General features: G+C 37.1%; 2 protein-coding genes across 9 annotated transcripts in view; both read right to left on the bottom strand.

Annotated features, from left to right (window-relative positions):
* KIAA1107 (KIAA1107 ortholog) overlaps positions 1–12,753 on the bottom strand; it is a 90,475-nt gene extending 77,722 nt beyond the window's left edge. For 3 of the 8 annotated variants that reach the window (XM_023528098.1, XM_011355640.2, XM_023528099.1), the window contains exons 1-2: positions 12,052–12,752; positions 6,422–6,619 (exon numbers count right to left, since the gene is read on the bottom strand). In XM_023528098.1, the coding sequence (XP_023383866.1) occupies positions 6,422–6,619; positions 12,052–12,200 (347 nt within the window). In that variant the 5' untranslated portion in view covers positions 12,201–12,752. Of the gene's footprint in view, positions 1–6,421; positions 6,620–11,406; positions 11,492–12,051 lie in introns of all 8 variants that reach the window. The other 5 variants (XM_023528100.1, XM_023528101.1, XM_023528106.1 and 2 more) reach the window with 5 other exon arrangements.
* A 3,003-nt stretch (positions 12,754–15,756) lies between these two features.
* LOC105289159 (lysophosphatidylcholine acyltransferase 2B-like) lies at positions 15,757–17,292 on the bottom strand. The gene has a single exon (XM_011355698.1). The coding sequence runs from the start codon at positions 17,290–17,292 to the stop codon at positions 15,757–15,759; it is 1,536 nt and encodes a 511-aa protein (XP_011354000.1).
* Between the last annotated feature and the right edge of the window lie 2,108 nt (positions 17,293–19,400).

Genomic DNA, 19,400 nt, shown 5'->3' with positions numbered 1-19,400 from the left:
CAAGAGAAGGGGGACAAATCACATCAGGCAGGGCCAAATGGGGAAGCAAATGGCTTGGTCTGGAGGCAAGAGATGTCTGAGGGCAAGGCGTAAGCATAAGCCTTTATTGTGGTATTGTGGTAAGCAGCTGAGCAGGTTTAGTTTTGGATAGTTTGAATAATGAAGGGCCCTCTGGGCTGTAAGGGTGGTCGTTAGTTGTCTGGTAGCAGGCACTATGATGATCAGGACACGGGAATACTGTTTCCTGGAGTGTAAGAACCAGATAAAGGAGGTGAGTGTCGGAATGAACTCCAGGTTGGTTGGTTGGTTTGCACATCAAATGCATACTTACAGGAATTAGCTAACCCTGGGAGAAGCAGTCGTTCCTCCATCAGGGTCAGTAGGGCCCCAAATGCCAAGTTTTCAAGTACACAGAAAATAAGAAAATACAGTTAAATATAGTAAATACAACAAGACACTTATCACACTCACTTCTAGCCCTAACTAGTATAAGGGATTTTTCAAATAGCCACCACCTGAGAAGGCTGCAGGGGAAATGGAATCCTTTGTTCTGTGTTTTATGTTTACCTGACTGACACTTTATCCTAGCATCTCCTAGTTAATGATGTTAAACCGAAAATTCAAAGGTCTTCCCTGTTTTCTTTCCTTCACACACAAACATACATGCACTCTCTCACACCACTATAACAGAGGAAGTCTTATTGGGAAATCAAAGATTTTTATGATCCTGAGTTGAATTTTAGTCATGAGGTCATAAAGCACTTTCCACTGTTAATCATTTGAATCATATCTGAAGTCACTGTATATAAAAAAAGAACTATTCAAAGACAGTATTTCCTACTCTAACTCAAGTACACACCAAAAAACTCTACAAGAAGTAACAGCATAAAACAGTATTTCAAAATCTTTACTGATTATTTAAAGAGAAAGGGTGTGCATTGAAGACACTTATAAGGCATGAATTTCATACAGTAAAAACTCAAAAATCTATTTTATCAGAATTTTTACTAAAAAATTTCAAACTCATATTTTACATTATAATCCTCTACTTATGCTTTATATTAACATAGATAGGTTTCAATGCAATATGCTAAAAAAAGAGGGGAGGGTACATACAAACACTGTCTATGTGTAAGAATGTACATGAGAGACCACTGGGGATGTTCACATCAATGAGATGATCTAATGTCAAGGAGCTTACATAACCACAGACATACATGACTAATCTAATACAAAATAAAATGTGATTAAGTGCTTAAAATAGAAGACTATAAAGTGCTTTGAAGCTCAAAGCCATTTACTCCAAACTCCTTGTTCTAAGAGAAAACCAAGGCTAAAAGAAATCATAAAACAAGATAATACACAGCCAGAGGCAGATGTCTGTCTTGTTAAGTCTAGTGCTTCCTCCACTCTACCGTCTCTCATTCAATCTTTTTTTCCTATCAGTTTATTTTTAACTGTATTATTAAGGAATCCACTTCTATGATTGTCACTAAACCCAGGCTGGGTTAACAGTGATGAATTCTGGAAGTAACTATACCCAACTCCGGACTTTCTGGTTATAATCACTATCTTCTCTATTTCAACTGAAAACCCAGACTCACAAGGCCTCAATCCCTGGCCTCCTTTTATTCCTGTAAAATGCCAAAGAAAACTATGTAAGAGGCTTTTTCAGGAGAGAAGACGATTTTGTCTTCTCAGAATACAAAACTTCTACTTTGCTTTATGAGGCAGATAGCAACCCCAAACCACGAACAGGTTGGGACCTGCGCAGGCCTCGATTCTACCATTTTTAATAGTAACAAATAAAATATAACATTAATGTAATTTCTCACTTTCTCTAACACATAAAACTTTGGCTTATCCCAAGCATCTTCTAAGCATACACTTAATAGCAAAAAAAAAAAAGTATAATTTCATAGGGCCTACTACTATGAATAACACGTTATTAAAATGTATTCAGTGCTTACCTGTGTGCCCAGTCACTGTGCTAAGTGCTGCATAAGCATCTCATTTAACACTTTGAGGTAGATATTGTTATTATGTCCATTTTTTCAGGTGAGGAAACTAATGGTAAGTGATTAGTTTAAGTTCATACTGTTAGAAGTGGTGAACTTGACTACAGAGCCTGCTCTTAAAACAAAGCCAGTATACCACCTACCAGGAAAATAAGTATACATTTAAAATAGATAGTTAAAACTCAGTGATGAGCCTATGATCTATACTGGAAAATAATAATGATTTTCTAAGCTGCTCTTAAAGTATCTATTTAAATTATATATGTCATACTTTTCTTACACACAGTAGAAGCCAAGGTTAGGCAACAATCCATTTATACTTATAGAAGCTTCATATAAGAAACTCCAAAATAATAGAAAAATAGATAATTCAAGCAATGGTCAGAGCATAAAATGAAGAAAAATAAGCCAAATCACAAAAATTTAATCATTTAAAAAGAATTTTCTATACTACAGTCAACATGATTTTAATAAAAAAATATGTCAGCAAATAGCTAACAGATTAGCATCTAAAAAAAAATACTTAGGATTCAGGACATAAAAACACAAAAATCCAACTGATTAATCATAAGTCAAATAAATAACTGGCAATGGCATTAAGGACACACATATACACACATATAGACAAACAGAATAGAATTGAGAAACTAGAAATAAACCCTAACATTTATGTGTGTATTAGTCAGCTTGGGTTGTCATAACGAAATATCAAAGACTGGTAGCTTAAACAACAAAAATTTATTTCTCAAAATTCTAGAGGCTGAAAGTCCAAGATCCAGGTGCCCGCATGCCTGGGTTCTGGTGAGAACTTTCTTCATGGCTCATAGTCAGTCACCTTCTCGCTGTGTCCTCACAAGGCAGAGAGAGAGCAAGCTCTCTTGAATCTCTTCTTACAAGGGCACTACTCCTATCATGAGGGTCCCACTTTTATGACCTCATCTAAACCTATTTACCTCCCAAAGGCACAATCTCCAAATATCATGATATTGGGGGTTAGGGCTTCAAAATATTTATTTTGGGGTAAAACAATTCAGTCGATAGCAATGGGCAACTGATTTTCAACAAGGATGTACAGGCAATCCGATTGGGAAAGAATAGTCTCCAAAAAAGGTACTGGGATAACTAGATATCTACACACAAAAGAATGAAGTTGGACCCCTTCCTTACACTATACGAAAAAATTAACTCAAAATGGATTATAGACCTAAATATAAGAGCTAAAAGCATAAAACCAGGGAAATGTGGCCTTCTCCACCTAGAACTGCTGCTGGCGGTTTGAACTTCATACTCCAGGACCTGGTCCTTTTCTGGCTAACATATGGCTCAATAAACATTTTCTTTAAAAAAAAAAAAGGGGGAGGAGGGACATGAAATTCTTAGAAGAAAAGATCTATATAAGAATGGATCTTTGTGATCCTAGATTAGACAATGGTTTCTTATTTATATACCAAAAGCCTAAGTGTAAAAATAAAATTAGATAAACTAGGCTACATTAAAATCAAAAACCTTTTTGTTACAAATCAAGAAACTAAAAAAACCTACATAATGAGAGAAATGTTTGCAAATCATATGTCTGATAAGAGCCTACTCTTCAGAATATATAAAGAACTCTTATAACTCAATAACATAAAGACAAATAACCCAATAGAAAAATGGGCAAAGGATGTGAATAGACAGTTCTCCAAAGAATATATACAAATGGCAAATAGGCACATGAAAATCAGCCATCAGGGAAATACAAATGAAAATCACAATGAGATACAACTTCATATTCACTAAGATGGCTATGTTATGAGGACATGGAGAAGTAAAACTCTCATACACTGCTGGTAGGAATGTAAAATAGTATAGCCTCTTCAGAAAAAGTCTGGCAGTTCCTCAAAAAGTTAAACATAGAGTTACCATACAACTCAGCAATTCCCCTCCTAGGTATACATACCCAATAGAAATGAAAACATAGGTTCACACAAAAATTTGCATGTAATGTTCATAGAAGTATTAGTCATATAACCCAAAAGTGGAAACAACATAAATATCCATCAACTGATGAATGAATAAACAAAATGTGATATAGCCATATCATGAAATATTATTTGGCAATAAAAAGAAATGAAGAGCTAATATATACAACAATGTGGATGAACTTTGAAAACATTATGGTTAGTAAAATAAGTTGGTCACAAAAGACCACAGATTGTATGATTCCAATTTTGTGAGAAGTCCAAAAAAGGCAAATCCATAGGCACAGAAAGTAGATTAATACGGCCTATGGCTGGGAGGTGAGAGAAAGGAGAGTGACAGATAATGATTATGGGGTTTCTTTTTGGGGTGTTGAAAATGTTCTAAAATTACATTGTGGTCATGGTTACACAACTCTGGAAATACTGAAACCACTGAATTGTGCACTTTAAATGGGTGAATTATATGTGATATGTGAATGTGCCCTTTTCGTTGCTAGATAGGATGCTGCCTGATTCATGAATTGCTTAATAAAGCCAGTTAGATCTTCAAAAAAATAAATAAAGATGTTTTTCAGAACCAGTATTTGACATATTTGTAGTACTATACAATGACATAATAGCGAGTACTGGCTTCAAAACTTAGTTCTACATTTACTTATGCGGGGGTTCAGAACGAGCTACCCGAAGATGTGCCTAGTGGTGTGCGGATTGTTCTGAGCTAAAGGCAATTTTAGCTTCAGGCTTCAGAGAAACTTCTGGCTCTCCCTTTAACTACCTAGAAGAACCTGAATTAGGGGCCTTGCCTCTTATAAGAGGTTATAACCTTTCTGATCCACCTATATGGCAGGGCAAACTTCTACTTACTAAACATCTGCTATTCTCATGATCCTACAATGATCCTTAAAAGTCCCTAAGGTGCATTATCTCATCTCTAGCTCGGAATGTCTTATATACCTCAATCCCCCTTTCTATCTCTCTCATGTGTGTGGGATTTCCGTGCACATGAGATTAAATTTGAGTTTCTCTTGTCATTCTGCCTCCTATTAATTTGATTATTTGCTCAGCTGAAAGAAAATGGGAATTTTTCCTTCCTCCACACTTACCATCAATACACACTGAAATCAAGTATCACTAACCAGTACACATCTACCCCTTTACAAAGGCTCTTACCCAAAACAGGGCACAATAAATATTTGCTGAGTAAGTATATGTGAGGGATAGCAGGACAGAAACCACAAAAGTATTATTAGAACAATAATAACTTCCATATATTAGAGAAAGGGAAGAAATTAGGGGAAGGCAGTATTTAAATTACTAAAATGAAATACAATAAACACTTTAAGATTTATAAACATAAATAATTAATATTTTTTACAGTGCTTATGGTATGCCAGGCATTTTACATTTGAGGAAATTCCAAGCACAGAGGGGTTAAGTTAGAGGTACACAGTTACCAAATGGCAGAGCAGGTAATCTGAATCCAGGCATTCTAGACCTAGAGTCCATGGTCTTAGTATTTAAGACCTCTCTAAAGTCATTTAAATAGGTTTTTAAAAAAGAGATATAATTTTGAGGAACTATTTAGTATTTAGAAAATACTTCCTGGATACGGTTAGCAAAAATGAGTGTCAAATAATTACACACATGTGCAGGTAACAACAAAGCATTAAAATGGAATTTTATTCAATTACAATGAAGATTAATTTAAACTAGTTTCTCCCATTATTTAGCCAATGACAGTTCTCTAAGTTCACCAACTACAAGTCCCCTAAACTACTAACAAGTTCAATTAAAGTTCTATTTTCAAAAATTTTGACCACATATAAGCCACGAGAATAAAAAGTTACCTCATATTTTTATCAACATACATAATTTATTTAACGCTTTGCATATCAATAATGTAGAAGTCAGTATATAGCGACGGTTCTAAACAGGGGCAGTTTTATCCCCCAGAGGACTTTTGCCAATATCTGGAGGTTGTCAAAAGTGGGGGAAAGTGTGCTATAGGAAGAATGGGGAGGGACAGTGCTACTGGCATCTAGTGGCTAGAGGCCAGGGATGCTGCTAAACATCCTAAAATGGACAGCACAGCCCCCACAACCAAGTATTATCTAACCCAAAATGTCAACAGTGCCACTGTTGATAAACTCTAGCATAGAGTAATTCATTCAGATTACCAGAGAGCACACAATTCATTTCTTCTCTCTCAGGATCAATCTCAGGTTAGTACTTAGCCTCTCCTAATTCAAGGGCTCTAATACTCTAATACTAATACTTAGTCTCTACTAATATTAATTACTAAGATAATTTGGAATTTAAAGGATTTTTCTTAGAAAGTTATAAAACATATGAAAACATATAAAATAAAAACACACAAACATGTTTTAAAAAATTACATATTAGACTTAAATATAAGAGAAAAAATTTTTAAAAAGCACTTACTGTAAAAATGTTCTAAATTCTGAAGCTTCAAAGTTTTCCACAGCAATAGGCTCATGATTTGTTAAATTATTTGATGTCTGTCCAACAGTATGAAAATAGAAGTCAGGAACCCTTGCTAAAAGGACCGCTCTGTGGGCTTTGAACAAAGTACAACCTACAGAGAAAATAACATCTGCATGGTGTTCTTCCCTTAGAAGCCTGTCAGGAATAAAAAGGAACCATAGTTTAATTAGCAATGTTCAGAAATATGTAATATACACATTATTATGTTTTAAAAATAACATATACACTAAAAAATACAGAGGCAATGTAAAATAAATAAGTTAATATAAAAATGAGTTTGTTCTCAGTACATTCCAAAGAACACTGTTTAATATTGATTTAGACCCTAATTTTCTAAAAGTTACAGTGAAAACAAAACTAATTTCACTAAAAAAGTAAGACTACTTTTCTGAAAAATATCTTTTTAATTCCTTCTAATAGTAAAATTTACCTTCTGCTATTTATGTTGATTTCCTATTTTAAGACTTATTTTGAAAAAAGAACACACAGTAACATGGTTATTGCCTATTGCAAAGAATCGATTTTTTAAAATCTTCCTAATACTGAAGCAAGAAAAGTACAGTCGACACCAGCAAACCAGATATAACAATAGACAATACAGATTAGAAACTGGTACACTTTGTTCTGACTACTGTTAAATACCAAGCCTGAAATACAGGCTTGGCTGTCAAGAATGTGACATTTGAACCCTTTTCCTAGCCTACCCCCAACACAAATATAACTAATCATGCTCTAATCTATTATTAAAATGATAGACTCATGGGGGAAACCCATTCAAATCCCTTTACTTATGTACAGACATAGTACATAAGCCCACTAATTACATGTACAATAAAGTGATGGAAGAACAGAAATCAGCATCATAATAGAAATTGTCATAATCTTTTGTCTCTGTGGTAACTATATATTTTTATTCTCTGAATACTAAATAATACTTCATATTACTGTAACATCAGCAGTAGCAAGGTATGTATTCTCAGAGGACTTCTGTATTGCAGGATATAATTGGCAATCGCCCCAGTTCACTACAGGAGGTACAAGTAATGGATAAATATATCCATTACAGTGAAGCTTAGAATGTTGCCATTGACATCGACACTCCCTTAAGACCAAGTTAATGGCTCCTTCCTCTGATTCCATCACACTCAGTACATACCTCTATTACAGCGCTTCTGTCATTGCATCATTATTTTTATGTCTTTCTCCCTACTAGACAAGGAACTCCCCAAAGGCAAAAACTGTACATCGTCAGTATATATCAAGAGCTCAGTATCTGCTTATTAAATTTTGTTGTGTTTTACCCTAAACAAAACAAATGTTTCAGAGCACAAAGCTTTCAGAATCTTGGAAATAAGGATCAAACAAATACATTTTAGTCAAATTTTCATCAATAAATTATTTTCATAAGTGATTTCTAAAGTTATACGAAAATGTATTGGTCTCTCAAACATTAATAAAAACTTAAATTTTACAAATAATTTGTTCCTTCCTCCCACTCGCCTTTTCCTCATCCCCAACTCTTTCCCAAGTGAGTAAGAAAGCGTTGCAGCTAGTAGCCATACAATCTTCACTGGGGAATTTGCTTGGTTCATAATAGATGTTGGCGGTATTTGTTAAATGAAAAAAGGTTAATGTGTTTAAAAAATTAACATGAAAATACAGTGCTTTTTATTTTACAAAACCACTTGTATCAGTTATAAGCATATACTGTATCTGTTACAAGTAACAGAATATTTGACTCAGACTTCTTCATGTATATTGGCTCATCTAACAGAAATGTCTAGAGGAAGGGTAGGTTGGAGCAAAGGCTCAACCATGTCAAGGCCCAGCTTCCTTCCATCTCATTTCTCTGTCAACTACTGTATTAACCTATCTAAAGCATTTTAGACTGCTGATTAAACCTGATTATCACTAAAAATTTATTGAGCATATACTACGCACTAAGCACAAGGGACATAAAGATGACTAAAACATACTATCTCGCCTCAAGAAGTGCATAGGATAGTAGGAAGGCCAGGCCTGAATATTAAATAGCACAAATAAGTAAATTTTTTTCAGAGACAGACATAAGAGAAGACTTTATAGAGGACATGAACACCAAAGGAGATTTTAAAGATTGAATAAGAGTTGGTCAGAAAAGCAAAGTAAGGTAGAAAGGAGTTCCTGGCTCCATGTTTGTTATAAAGGTATGTGTGAGTATGGAGCTATAAACTGGTCGGCAGAGAGTATCTAGAGATGAGAAGTGGCAGATGAAGCTATAGGGATAAAGATGAATAAGAGGCAAAGAGCTTAACTCTCTTTCTAGTTGAAGGGAAATCAGCAAATGATTTGAAACATGGGCAAATTTATTTTTCAAAATATTACCTGTTTCTTGTGTGGAAGAAGAATTAGGGGAAAGTGAGAATGAAGATGAGAAAACTACTGCACAGCACAGATGAATGATGTAAAGGGCTTGAGCCAGGAGAGGATCAATGGTGATAGAGTATAGGGATGGAATTAAAATAGGCAGCACTTGGTGACTGGATGTAGAGGGTGAAGGGAAGGGAATAACCTAGGATCTCTCTCTTGGCTTGGACAACTGGGTGCTGGTAATGCCACCAACCTTTAATCTATATTTGCTATTTCAATTTCCCTCCTAAACTCCAGACACATTTCCAATTGTCTCCTTGATATGGCTTCCTGAACTTTCGCCATATTCCTACCTTTCAAATGTCCTAAGTTTTGGTGCCACTTTCCCTGTTCCTCCACATCTAATTGGTCACCCAGCCCATCAATTGCACATATAAATCCCTTTCATCTTTTCCATTTTCACTGCCATTATGTATCTGTTGACTATTACAAATCTAGCTGGTTTCCTTGTTGCTAATTACTCTTTCCTCAATTCAAGACTTAAATATGTTAATCTCCCATTTAAAAGACACCAGTGGCTCTCCACTGCCTCCAGAATACATTCCAAACTCTTCACTGAAAAAAGGCCTCCACCATATAGTCTTAGTTTACCTATTCACCTTCATCTACTGTCACTCTGATTGCCTGCTATACTCCTTCCAAATAAAGCTAACGAATTCATTTATTTTTTATATAGGGCCCTGCTTTGTACCACATGACCCTAATGTTCTTAACCACATCTGACTGGACAATGGACTGAGCTAAGTTTAGTCATCATGGTAGTTAAACAAATAAACTCTAGCAGAGATATTCTATAGTAAACCGGGATCAAATGATTGCACTCTGAGAGAGCTGTAAAGCAAATCCAAGGTAGGATAAGAAAAAGAAATGTGTAAGGAGAGAAGCAGAAATGAAGGAACAAAGTTACTGTAAGATAAGTATGCATAACTAATGTAGTAGAGTAGGCAGAGTGACTGGCCTCATAGTCTGATAGTGTGACCTTGAGCAAGTCATTTTAATGTCTCTGGAGCCAGACTTCCAAAGTTCTTATTCTGACTCCACCATTTCTTCTCTAATGCTCAGTTTCATTATCTGTTAAATGGAAATAATAACAAAACTTACTTCACAGGAGAGTAAATAAACCATTACATGACAGCCCAGTATCTAGGTAGTAGTAAGTATTAGGTATTTTTACAACAAATTTCCTGAATAAGGTCCATTTCTCAATGAGGTCTTACTGTACAGCTGCTGTCATATTCCCAGGAGCTTTCCAATTCTACATCAGACCTTGCTTTTTGTCTGCTGAAACTGTTTCCTGTTTTTCTTCACTTCTCCTTATATCCTATTACCTCAGGTAACCCAGAGATGTCTCTGTTCCTTGCTATTTGGAAGAATCTAACTTGCTTTCCCAAGCTAATAATATCAAGCTCTTTCAAATCTCTGTGCCTTTGTAAAAGCCATTATCCTTGTTTAGATACCCTCTGATTTCTCTCATCCTAATCTGTACCTAATCAACCTTCACGAGGTAACTCAAATGGCACCCTATAAAGCCTTCTCTAACTCACCTAAGTCCCCATTACTTTGGTTTGGCTATTGTCTCTCTCACCAAAGTGTAAGCACAAACACCAAAACCATATTAATCTTTGATTCTTTAGGACCTAGTACAGAGTTAGGTACATGGTAGGTGCTAGCTACTTCATTAATATTTGCAAAATAAATCAGCGATATTGCTGCACTTGAAGAAGATAAATTGAGCATAGTATTTAAAGTGGTTGGATGAGTGTACAAAGTTTTTTTGTAGTTAAAAAGACACTGCACCTATTTTTCTTTACTTGTAATAAGAACTTGGGAGTTCAGTATCCTATTCTTCCTTGCTGCTAGGATGAGGATTAACTGTTCATCTGCTCTTTTTTAAACCTCATTTTCTCTACATTAATTAGATGTTTTACCTTCCTTAAATTAATGACACTTTAATGCTCACAATACAGCCAGAAGAATTAAGTCACTGAATTAAGCACCTCATCCTTAAATATTCATTCACCCTAAAAACAGAACAACTTCAGTCTTATTTTTTCCATCTTTTACATCCATCCCCCACCAGTGGAGACGAAGTATCTCTGGTAGACAGGCCCAAATTAAAAAGAAATATTTTCACTTTACAAAGTTGTTTATAGCCGCCAGAGCTTTATAAGTGTCAGCGATAGGAAATATTTTTTAAATGTAGAAAGCTGCACAACTGTTAGATATTAGTGTGTTTACGCCAGTTCAGTAGTTCTGAAAGTGTGACCAAGGCCAGCAGCATCTGCATCTCTGATTTGGACCTTGTTAGAAAGTCGAAAATCTCAGGACCCATCCCAGACCAACTGAATCAGAACAATGGTCTGGGATCCAGTAAATCTAAGTTTTAATAAGCCCTCCACGTGATTCTGATGCACACTAAAGTTTAAGAATCAATGTTTGGGTAGAAATAAAAATTTGGGAATATTTCTAAGCTTAATTTTCTTTATCAACAGAAATGATGTTAGCTGGATTACCATAGCCTGGGTTAAGCTTCACAACAACCCTCCATTTGCTTGGGTCTTCATGGGAACTGGGAGTTGCTGGGAGCTGTAGAGTGTTCTGGGTGAAGAGGGGAAGCCAGGTGGCAATCAAGGAGGTATTTCTATGTAAGCATCTCTGGTAAATTGTTTAAAGAGAGCTCAGAAGAAAGAGACCTCCAAGGCTCCAATAATTCATTCTATTTTCCTCATCCTAAATAATTTTTTTCTCCCTAACTTTATCATTTTCCTTAAAATTGTTTAAGCTTACAAAAAATTGTTTAAGCTTACAAAAAATTGTGTACGTTTCAGGTTCATGAACCCTGGAAGGACCCGACCTTAGAGACACGTCTTTCAAAGAACTAAGCCTATCCGTGTTTTTTGGCATGAACTGGTGCTGCACATAAATACTCTAATTTTGGTTTTCTTTTTGAATCTGGTACTTGGTCACCCATGTGCTCGGGATTGGTTGCTTAGAAAGAGCGAACCCGCTACGTGGTGAGGAGACGGGTAAACGTCCCGCAGTAGCCTGAGACGAGAACATGGTGGAGTGGAACGAAGGGACCGAGAAGGACCACAGTTTCTGCAGCGAAGGTGGGCGCCTTAAGAACTGAAGCAGCCAGCGTTCCCGCCTCCTCCTACCTGAGCAGATCCTGGCTGAGCTGCTCCGACACCATCGCCTTCAGCCGGCGCCGCTCGCAAGGCCCTTTCCTTTGCAAGCCCTTACTGCAAACTCCAGGGGACCCTAGAAGTACAACGGGGGTCGCGCTACCCTCCCCACAGCGGGCCATGTCCCACAAAGGTACTGGCGGAACCCAGCAGGCCCAGCACACGGTCTCACTCCCCGCCTCGCGAAGAAAGGGGCGTTTCCGATCGAAGGTTCGGCTCCTACCGGAATCCGCCCCCTAAGGGAAAAGGTTGACGCCTCTCGTCAGTTTGTAGACGGTCCCTTACAGCAGCCCGACCGCAGTCTGGGGAACCCGGGAGACCGGGGCCGTACCCGCACGTGACCCGACGAGGCTTTGCGCAGGCGTAGTAGGCTCTGTTTACCTCTGCTGGTCCGTACCCCGCCCCTCGTTGCGTTGGGGCGAACTGTCCCCCGAGACTAACCAGTCCTTCCTGCTCCTCTTTTCTTTCCGGGTGGTGCAAACCATATATTTTAGTTGGTGTTTTATCGAGGCCCAGTTCAAATCAACCTGTGCAGCTTTTCTACACTGGTGTGTCTTCCTGGGATGTCAGTACTTTTTTTGCCAAGAAGAGACAGGTTTCAAAAGACCATTCCTGCGGGCAAGTCGCACTCCCTTAATTACTGTGGGCAAGAAAAATTGGGGGTGAACAAAAATTGAGGTGGCGAAAGAGAACTTTATAAAATTAGCGGGAGTCACAACACTCCAGAGTCCTCTGCAAAGGGTATATACAGCATCTAGAGTGGTGCATATGACTGCTCTCGGTCTTTAGGTGAGACATGCTAGATTATATTACAGTGCTTTGCATATAAAGCCATAAAATTTATGATGGAAAAGAGGAAATAAAGTTGTAGGGGCAGAGCCTTTGAGCACGGAAGTAGGTAGATTGATGAATTATAGAATTTTGGATATTTTAGCCTGAAGAAAATAGCTTGGAGTGGAATCTTACAATTTTTTTTTTTTTAAATACTTAATCCAAGGGAGGAAAGCTCAATTGTTGTGCTTCACTCAGAGGCTCTGCACACGGTAAAGAATGAGTTGCTTGGCAAGTATATGGACCTCGAACTATAAGACTGGCCCAGAACTAGCTATTTCTCCAAATAATGCCCTTTCCAATTATTCAGACATCTAATTCTGAGAAATGTAACTGGATAATTGATTCTTAATTATTCTTGTAAAAAATAAGAGCGTCAGAGGTAATATAGTAGTTAATATTTATTGAGTTCTTATTAGATGAGAAAATTACTCCATCTGCTTTATATGGAGTAACTGCACAACCACCATTAAGGTAGGTACAGCTGTGAGCCCAATTTACACATAAGGATAAAAATGCAAAGAAACACAGGAAGTGAAAATAAAGTCAAGAAAGTAGATTAATTTTGGGAGGAAGGAGGAGGTTGTAATTATGTTTGGGGACATACAAGGTCTTGTAGGGTGTCTGGATAAGTTTTATGTCTTGATCAGTGTTGGTTGCAAGAATGTTCCTCTTAAAAAGTTTATATGTATTTAATATATAATATATACTTACATAATAATTGGCTCCAGATTTGTTTCTTGTGATTTTATCTATTTATTTTATAATAAAAAGATTTTTAAGTGTTATGTATTAAAGGGTTTTAATAAAACTGTTGAGCATTTTGAGATTAAAAGATAGAGGATAATAAAGTAATGGCCTTGATTTTTTATGTAGCTCTTTATCTTATTAGAAGCAATTTTAAAGCTAAGCACATATTTGAGTAATAGTACCATTGTTTGAATAAAGATATACCTTGACGGCTACTTTTAAGTGAAAATTTCTTATTTACATGGCTATTTTCTAATACGTCTTAAAAATCATTGTATTTGAATTACATGTGTATACATTATTATTGTGGAACATCACGCTGGGTGAATGCTATAGACTGAATAGTTGTGTTCTCCCAAAATTCATATGTGGAAACCTAATCCCCCATGTGATGATATTTGGAGATGGGACCTTTGAGAGATGATCAGGTCATGAGGATGGAGCCCTCATGAATGGTATTAGTGCCCCTAGAAAAGACTCCAGAGAGCTCTCTTCCTCTTTTTACCAGCTGAGGACAGGGCGAGAAGATAGCCATCTATGCACCAGGAAGCAGGCTCTCACCAGAGACCAAATCCGCTAGTGCTTTGGTCTTAAACTTCCCAGCCTCCAGAACAGTGAGAAATAAATGTTGGTTGTTTAAACCACCCAATCTATGGTATTTTTGTCATAGCAGCCCAAATGGACTAAGACAGTGGGGATTAGGAAATTTCCCTTATCCATCTCTTTTTCTCAAGTGAGAACTACATAGAAATGATCTCAAAACAATATTTGACTTTTTCTTTCTCTTTCTTTAAGCTTTCCACATCTGCTCACCTTTCTCCCATTCATCTCTTTTCATTTCTGCTCAAAATACCAGGAAGCTAACTAATAAAGTTTAAACTTTGGGGCCCCACCTGCACAACCCCATTCTAAGCCTCTAGTAGGGTCCCTAGAATGTGTCTACTTGGGTATGTTTTTGTAAAGTTTGCAAAAGTAAGAGATTCTGTCCACAAATGATCAAGACTTTCTTTCCCCATAGTCAAATGTCCCCTCATATCTAGTAACACTGGTATCAGGCATTTTTGGGATTTAGCCACAATGAAACATGTTGGGGATACAGTAGTTTGGGTAGCAGTGCATATTTATTCGTTCACAATCACTTCCACATTTAGATAGGTGGTTGCTCCCTGTCCTGGTGTAGAAATAGCTTCCAGGAATACTTCACTGATTCATCCTGCATGGTGACATGAAGGGATAGAGCCCAAGGTCACATCACTATGTGAAGCTGTCTTATAGCAAAGGGTGCTGGAAGTATATGGATAGCGAAGGAGGTACACAACAGTAAGTAGAGGCTTCAGTTCTCATTGGTGTGTAGTTGGGATGAAAAGAATATTCTCAGTAATGCATAATGTGCATTTATGAACATAAATTTTTCCCTTTTCTGAGAATCATACAAAATAGAATTTGTCAGAATTCCTATATTTATAACCAGAAATTATAATCTGTTGTGATTTTTCATTCTAAATAATCACTCTCATACCTAAAAATAATAACAAAGGGCAGCCATACCGTGTATAACTGTTTCAGTGGTATTCCCAATACTATATCTTCTTCTTGTTTATTTTTGTCTTGTAAAATAACATTTGGGCTACTTTGGGAAAGACTAAAGAGGCATTTATCCAGCCAATCCTTTTTATAGAGAATAAAAATTATAATTTATTTATTGCTAGTGGAGCTCTTAATGAGGTATTTTCTCAGCAAAAATGAGGGAGAGGTGATGGGCTATTAGGTTCTTCTGGTCTTATTTTAGCAGAATAAAGGCACTGACTGGAACCATGCTGGGTGAACAAGGTTTATGACTAGATCTCTTATTTTTCTACCATTAGGTTACATTGAAACAAACATTATTTTAAATAAAAAAAAAATAGATACTATAAAATCTGATTGAAATGTATATTCTTCAAGCACATTTTAAATATCATACTTAAGTGTCCAGGTCACCTAGAATAAAAACTGTTGTGTTTTTCCTCAAAGAATAATTTTTATTTCAATCATAGTTTCTCCCAGGAAGGTATTTTCACCATTTTCAGGGCTGTCTTTAACATCTGAACACAGCGATTAAACCTGCACTTTTGGTAATGCATAGATATAGGCTGCCTGTAGGTCTAAGAATGAATGAAATAACTTGGCATATTCTGGATGCTTCAAGGCAAATTTCTTAAATTTCTTGTATGAAATGTACTCTGATTTCTGTCCAGCTATTTCCCGAAAGAGTCTGGAAACATCAAGATCTGGCACTCCAAAAGCCGCCTGAAGTACAGTAGCTAACTCCTGTTTTGTTATGAAACCATCCTTATCAAGATCAAAAAGCTTAAATGACATCTGCAGAATCTTTTTAGTGTTGGCAGGATTACATAGGACAGTCAGACCTATCACATACTCTCTGAAGTCTATGTTGCCATCATTATTCCTGTCAAAAAGGGCAAAAATTTGTCTCAAGGGCTCTGAAATTGGGAGTTTTAAATAATTTGCAAATTCTTCAATTCCTATCTTCCCTCCCTTTGAGGCAACTGCAATTGCAGCATATTCATCCAAATGCTGGTGAATATTATCCCAATCTAACTTTAATTTCTTGCTAATTTTTGTAAATTCCACCAAGCCAGTTTCCATGGGTAGTCGAAGGTTACCTGCGGTAATCATCAATCTGCAGTCTTCATAAGTGTGGTCTGTCACAGGTAACCCCAGAGCATTTGCCATGTTGATCCTCACTGTATTGGCAAAAAGGATGGGGTTTTTCTTTTCTTCGTCATTTGGGATGTAAACAGGCATAAACTCAACTTCTACTCTGGTGAAGAGTTGACTCAGGGTCAACATACAAGCCTGGAAGCCTGTAAACCCCTGCCAGGTCCAGGTCACTGTGTCCAGGGCATTTGGGTACCTGAGTAGCACTGGCTGTACAGGAACACCTGGAGAAAAGGCCCCTAGTTTAAAAGTGATCAGACACGTGCGATTGGTACACACTCCTTCTGGGAAAATCAGGATCTGTGGCCACTTCCTTTTGGATGTCACTCGCTTCAGAATTTCTTCCCGGGTTGTCTTCCTGGAATTGGGGTCCTCTCGGGTAACAAGCACCGGCTGTGTTGACAGTAGGAATTTTCCAGCCACTGGGATATGTGCGTTTTTACTTGCAGAGACTACGGAGGGTAACCCTGCCACAACACAGGCGATTGCGTCAAAGAAAGTGGAGTGCGGTGCTGTGACAAAGATGGGGGCCTCTTCTCGGGTTGCCTTTTTCCCTTTCACTTTAACAAGGAACCCTGCTAAAAAGAATATTGCCTGATACAAGAATTTGAGAGCCGGTTTTGCCAGTTTTCTCCTCCAACTCGTGGCGGGTTTGGCTGGATGAGCAGAACCGCCTATGGTGGAAAGTGCGGCCATCGGCCAGAGGAAGATGAGGAGGAAGGCAATGCAGGTCACCCGCACCGGCACCAGCACAGACCCCGCGAGAATGATGGAGGCCCAGCGCCACGCGCTGATGTTCGTCTGCTGCACGAAAGGGTTGGCCACTGCTGGCGGATACAGGGACTTCCTCCTTCCCAGGCTGAGGGCGGACTCCCACACCTCCACCTCCCAGTCCGATGACTGCTGAGCCATAAGGCCGACTTTTCAACAGTCTCAGGATTCAGATAGTTTGGATCTAGGGGCAGCCCCAAGAACGCATCCCTTCCCCATATTCAAGTGTTCTTTCTGTTGGCACATAATGAGAATTCTTAGAGGCAATTGTGGGTTAATAGGAAATGATGTATTAAATAAAAAGTTTTAAATGGTAAATGATGTAATAGGAGAATTAGAATCATATCAACAGTATAATTTTTTGCTTTTGTGTGTAAATGTCTTCCTTCGGACAGATATGCTTAATAAATCATTTTCGTATAACAATTTCTGATGTTTATATTAAGGATATATTATATACCTAGTAGGGATATATTAATTTAAATCGATGAATATTAATCACAACATTTTAATTTAAATGCCACTACTAGCATAGTGTAGTTACTGTGAGATGCTTTTGGCAGCTGGTAAGTCAAGTTCTCTCTGTACAAACTGATTTTTACAGAGATGGTAATATCTTTTTATGATGGCACCCTTGAAGCTTTATATCTGTTACACTCTTCCACATCCATTGAAAATTAGAATATATCCATTTCATAGGCCAGAATTAGCCATGGCTCATTTAATTCATATTCTTAACATTTGTCCACCTGAACCAGTCAGCATTCCAAACTGACATAAGTAACAACCACAAACCTTAAAATCACCTTTCTCAGTAACAAGTTTAATTAAAATAAGTCAGGATTACTTTATTATATCAGCACACAGTCAATAAAGTTCTGTCCCTTTCCTTTGTTGCTGCCCAGTGGAAATGATCAAGAGGGAAGCATAGTCAAAGTTGATGTGAACCAGGCTCTCTTCTATACTTTATAGCATTTGCAACTCTGACGATGCTAATATAGACTATTCCTGTTTGCTAATTGCTAATTTAAATTCCTTTTCTCAGAATTAAAAGTTAAAGGTTTCTAAGAGATATTTCTATTTATTGGAGCATACCAGGTTACCAATAAATAGGAAGAGCAGTGTGGATACCAGAGCTTGTTAACAACAGAAAGTGATCTAAGTGGAAAGATTATGGGCTTTACAGCCAGATGGATCTAGCCAGATCCTGATTCCAACACTTCTACTGTGGTCATTGGCCAACCTCATTTTTACATCTGTAAATTGGTGATACTCTCTACTTTTCAATGTTGTTATGAGACACAAGGATAATGTATATAAAAAATTGGGCTTTTATTAGTAAATACAAGTTGCTAGGATACAATGATGAAAATTCTTAGGGACATTCCACTTCTGCCACTGTTAGAACTATGCTTGGTGACAGAAACATTCCTTTCACCAACTTTGTCTTATTTGGGAACACAGTTGCAGTTTCTAAGGAGCTATGATTTGGCAATTTACTGGTTGTCTCCCTTGCCTAGGAAAGCAACCCAAGAGAATGAGTAGTCCCTTGTGCTGTTATCGTTCTCTGTTCTTTAACTCTTCTCACTCTTATTTGTACCTTCATTACTATTCTTTAACCTGTTTAATTGAACTGCATTCTATGTATGCTTTTTAAAGGAAAGTTCCATATTACCATGTCATCTTTCTTTTATATTTTCCCCACAGTGCCTAGCAGTGTGTCAGATATATTATTTGTTCATTAAGAGAATATTTGAGTTCCTACAATGAGCCAGGCCCTAATTTTAGATGCTGGATATATGTCAGTTAATAAAACAATAAAAAACCTCTGCCCTGTGGAGCTTAGATTCTAGTGTGCATAAGAAGTACAGTATTCAATTCTTGTTGCATTGAATGGGGCAAAAGGACATTTTGATCCTTCTTCTAAATCTCTTACCAGTTTCACTAAAGATTAAGGCAAGTAATTTAATAGATGTATTTCCATGCTTCCATACTTTGCAATGTTTAATAAATATATATGTATATATGAGAATCTTCACATCATCTCTTGTTAATCTTCCCAGTATAAGTAGTACTTATGGCCTATTTTAAGAATGCATATTCATCTAGTCATATTTGCCTTCAAACTAATAAATATACCATAAATCCAAGAGATTTGATAATAGAATTTTTAATGGTTAAAAATAGTAAAAGGAACTTTTGAACAATACAATGAAAATTTATATCATTGCGGGTTTGCCTTTCAATAT

Source organism: Pteropus vampyrus, unplaced genomic scaffold, assembly GCF_000151845.1.
Source record: "Pteropus vampyrus isolate Shadow unplaced genomic scaffold, Pvam_2.0 Scaffold22, whole genome shotgun sequence".
In the NCBI taxonomy this organism is placed as follows: domain Eukaryota; kingdom Metazoa; phylum Chordata; class Mammalia; order Chiroptera; family Pteropodidae; genus Pteropus; species Pteropus vampyrus.
The sequence above is the reverse complement of the archived record's forward strand: the minus strand, read 5'-3'. Positions and strand labels throughout refer to the sequence as shown.

Coding starts and splice junctions, on each gene's coding strand:
- LOC105289159 (XM_011355698.1), bottom strand. CDS start 17,292: ATGGCTCAGCAGTCATCGGACTGGGAGGTGGAGGTGTGGGAGTCCGCC.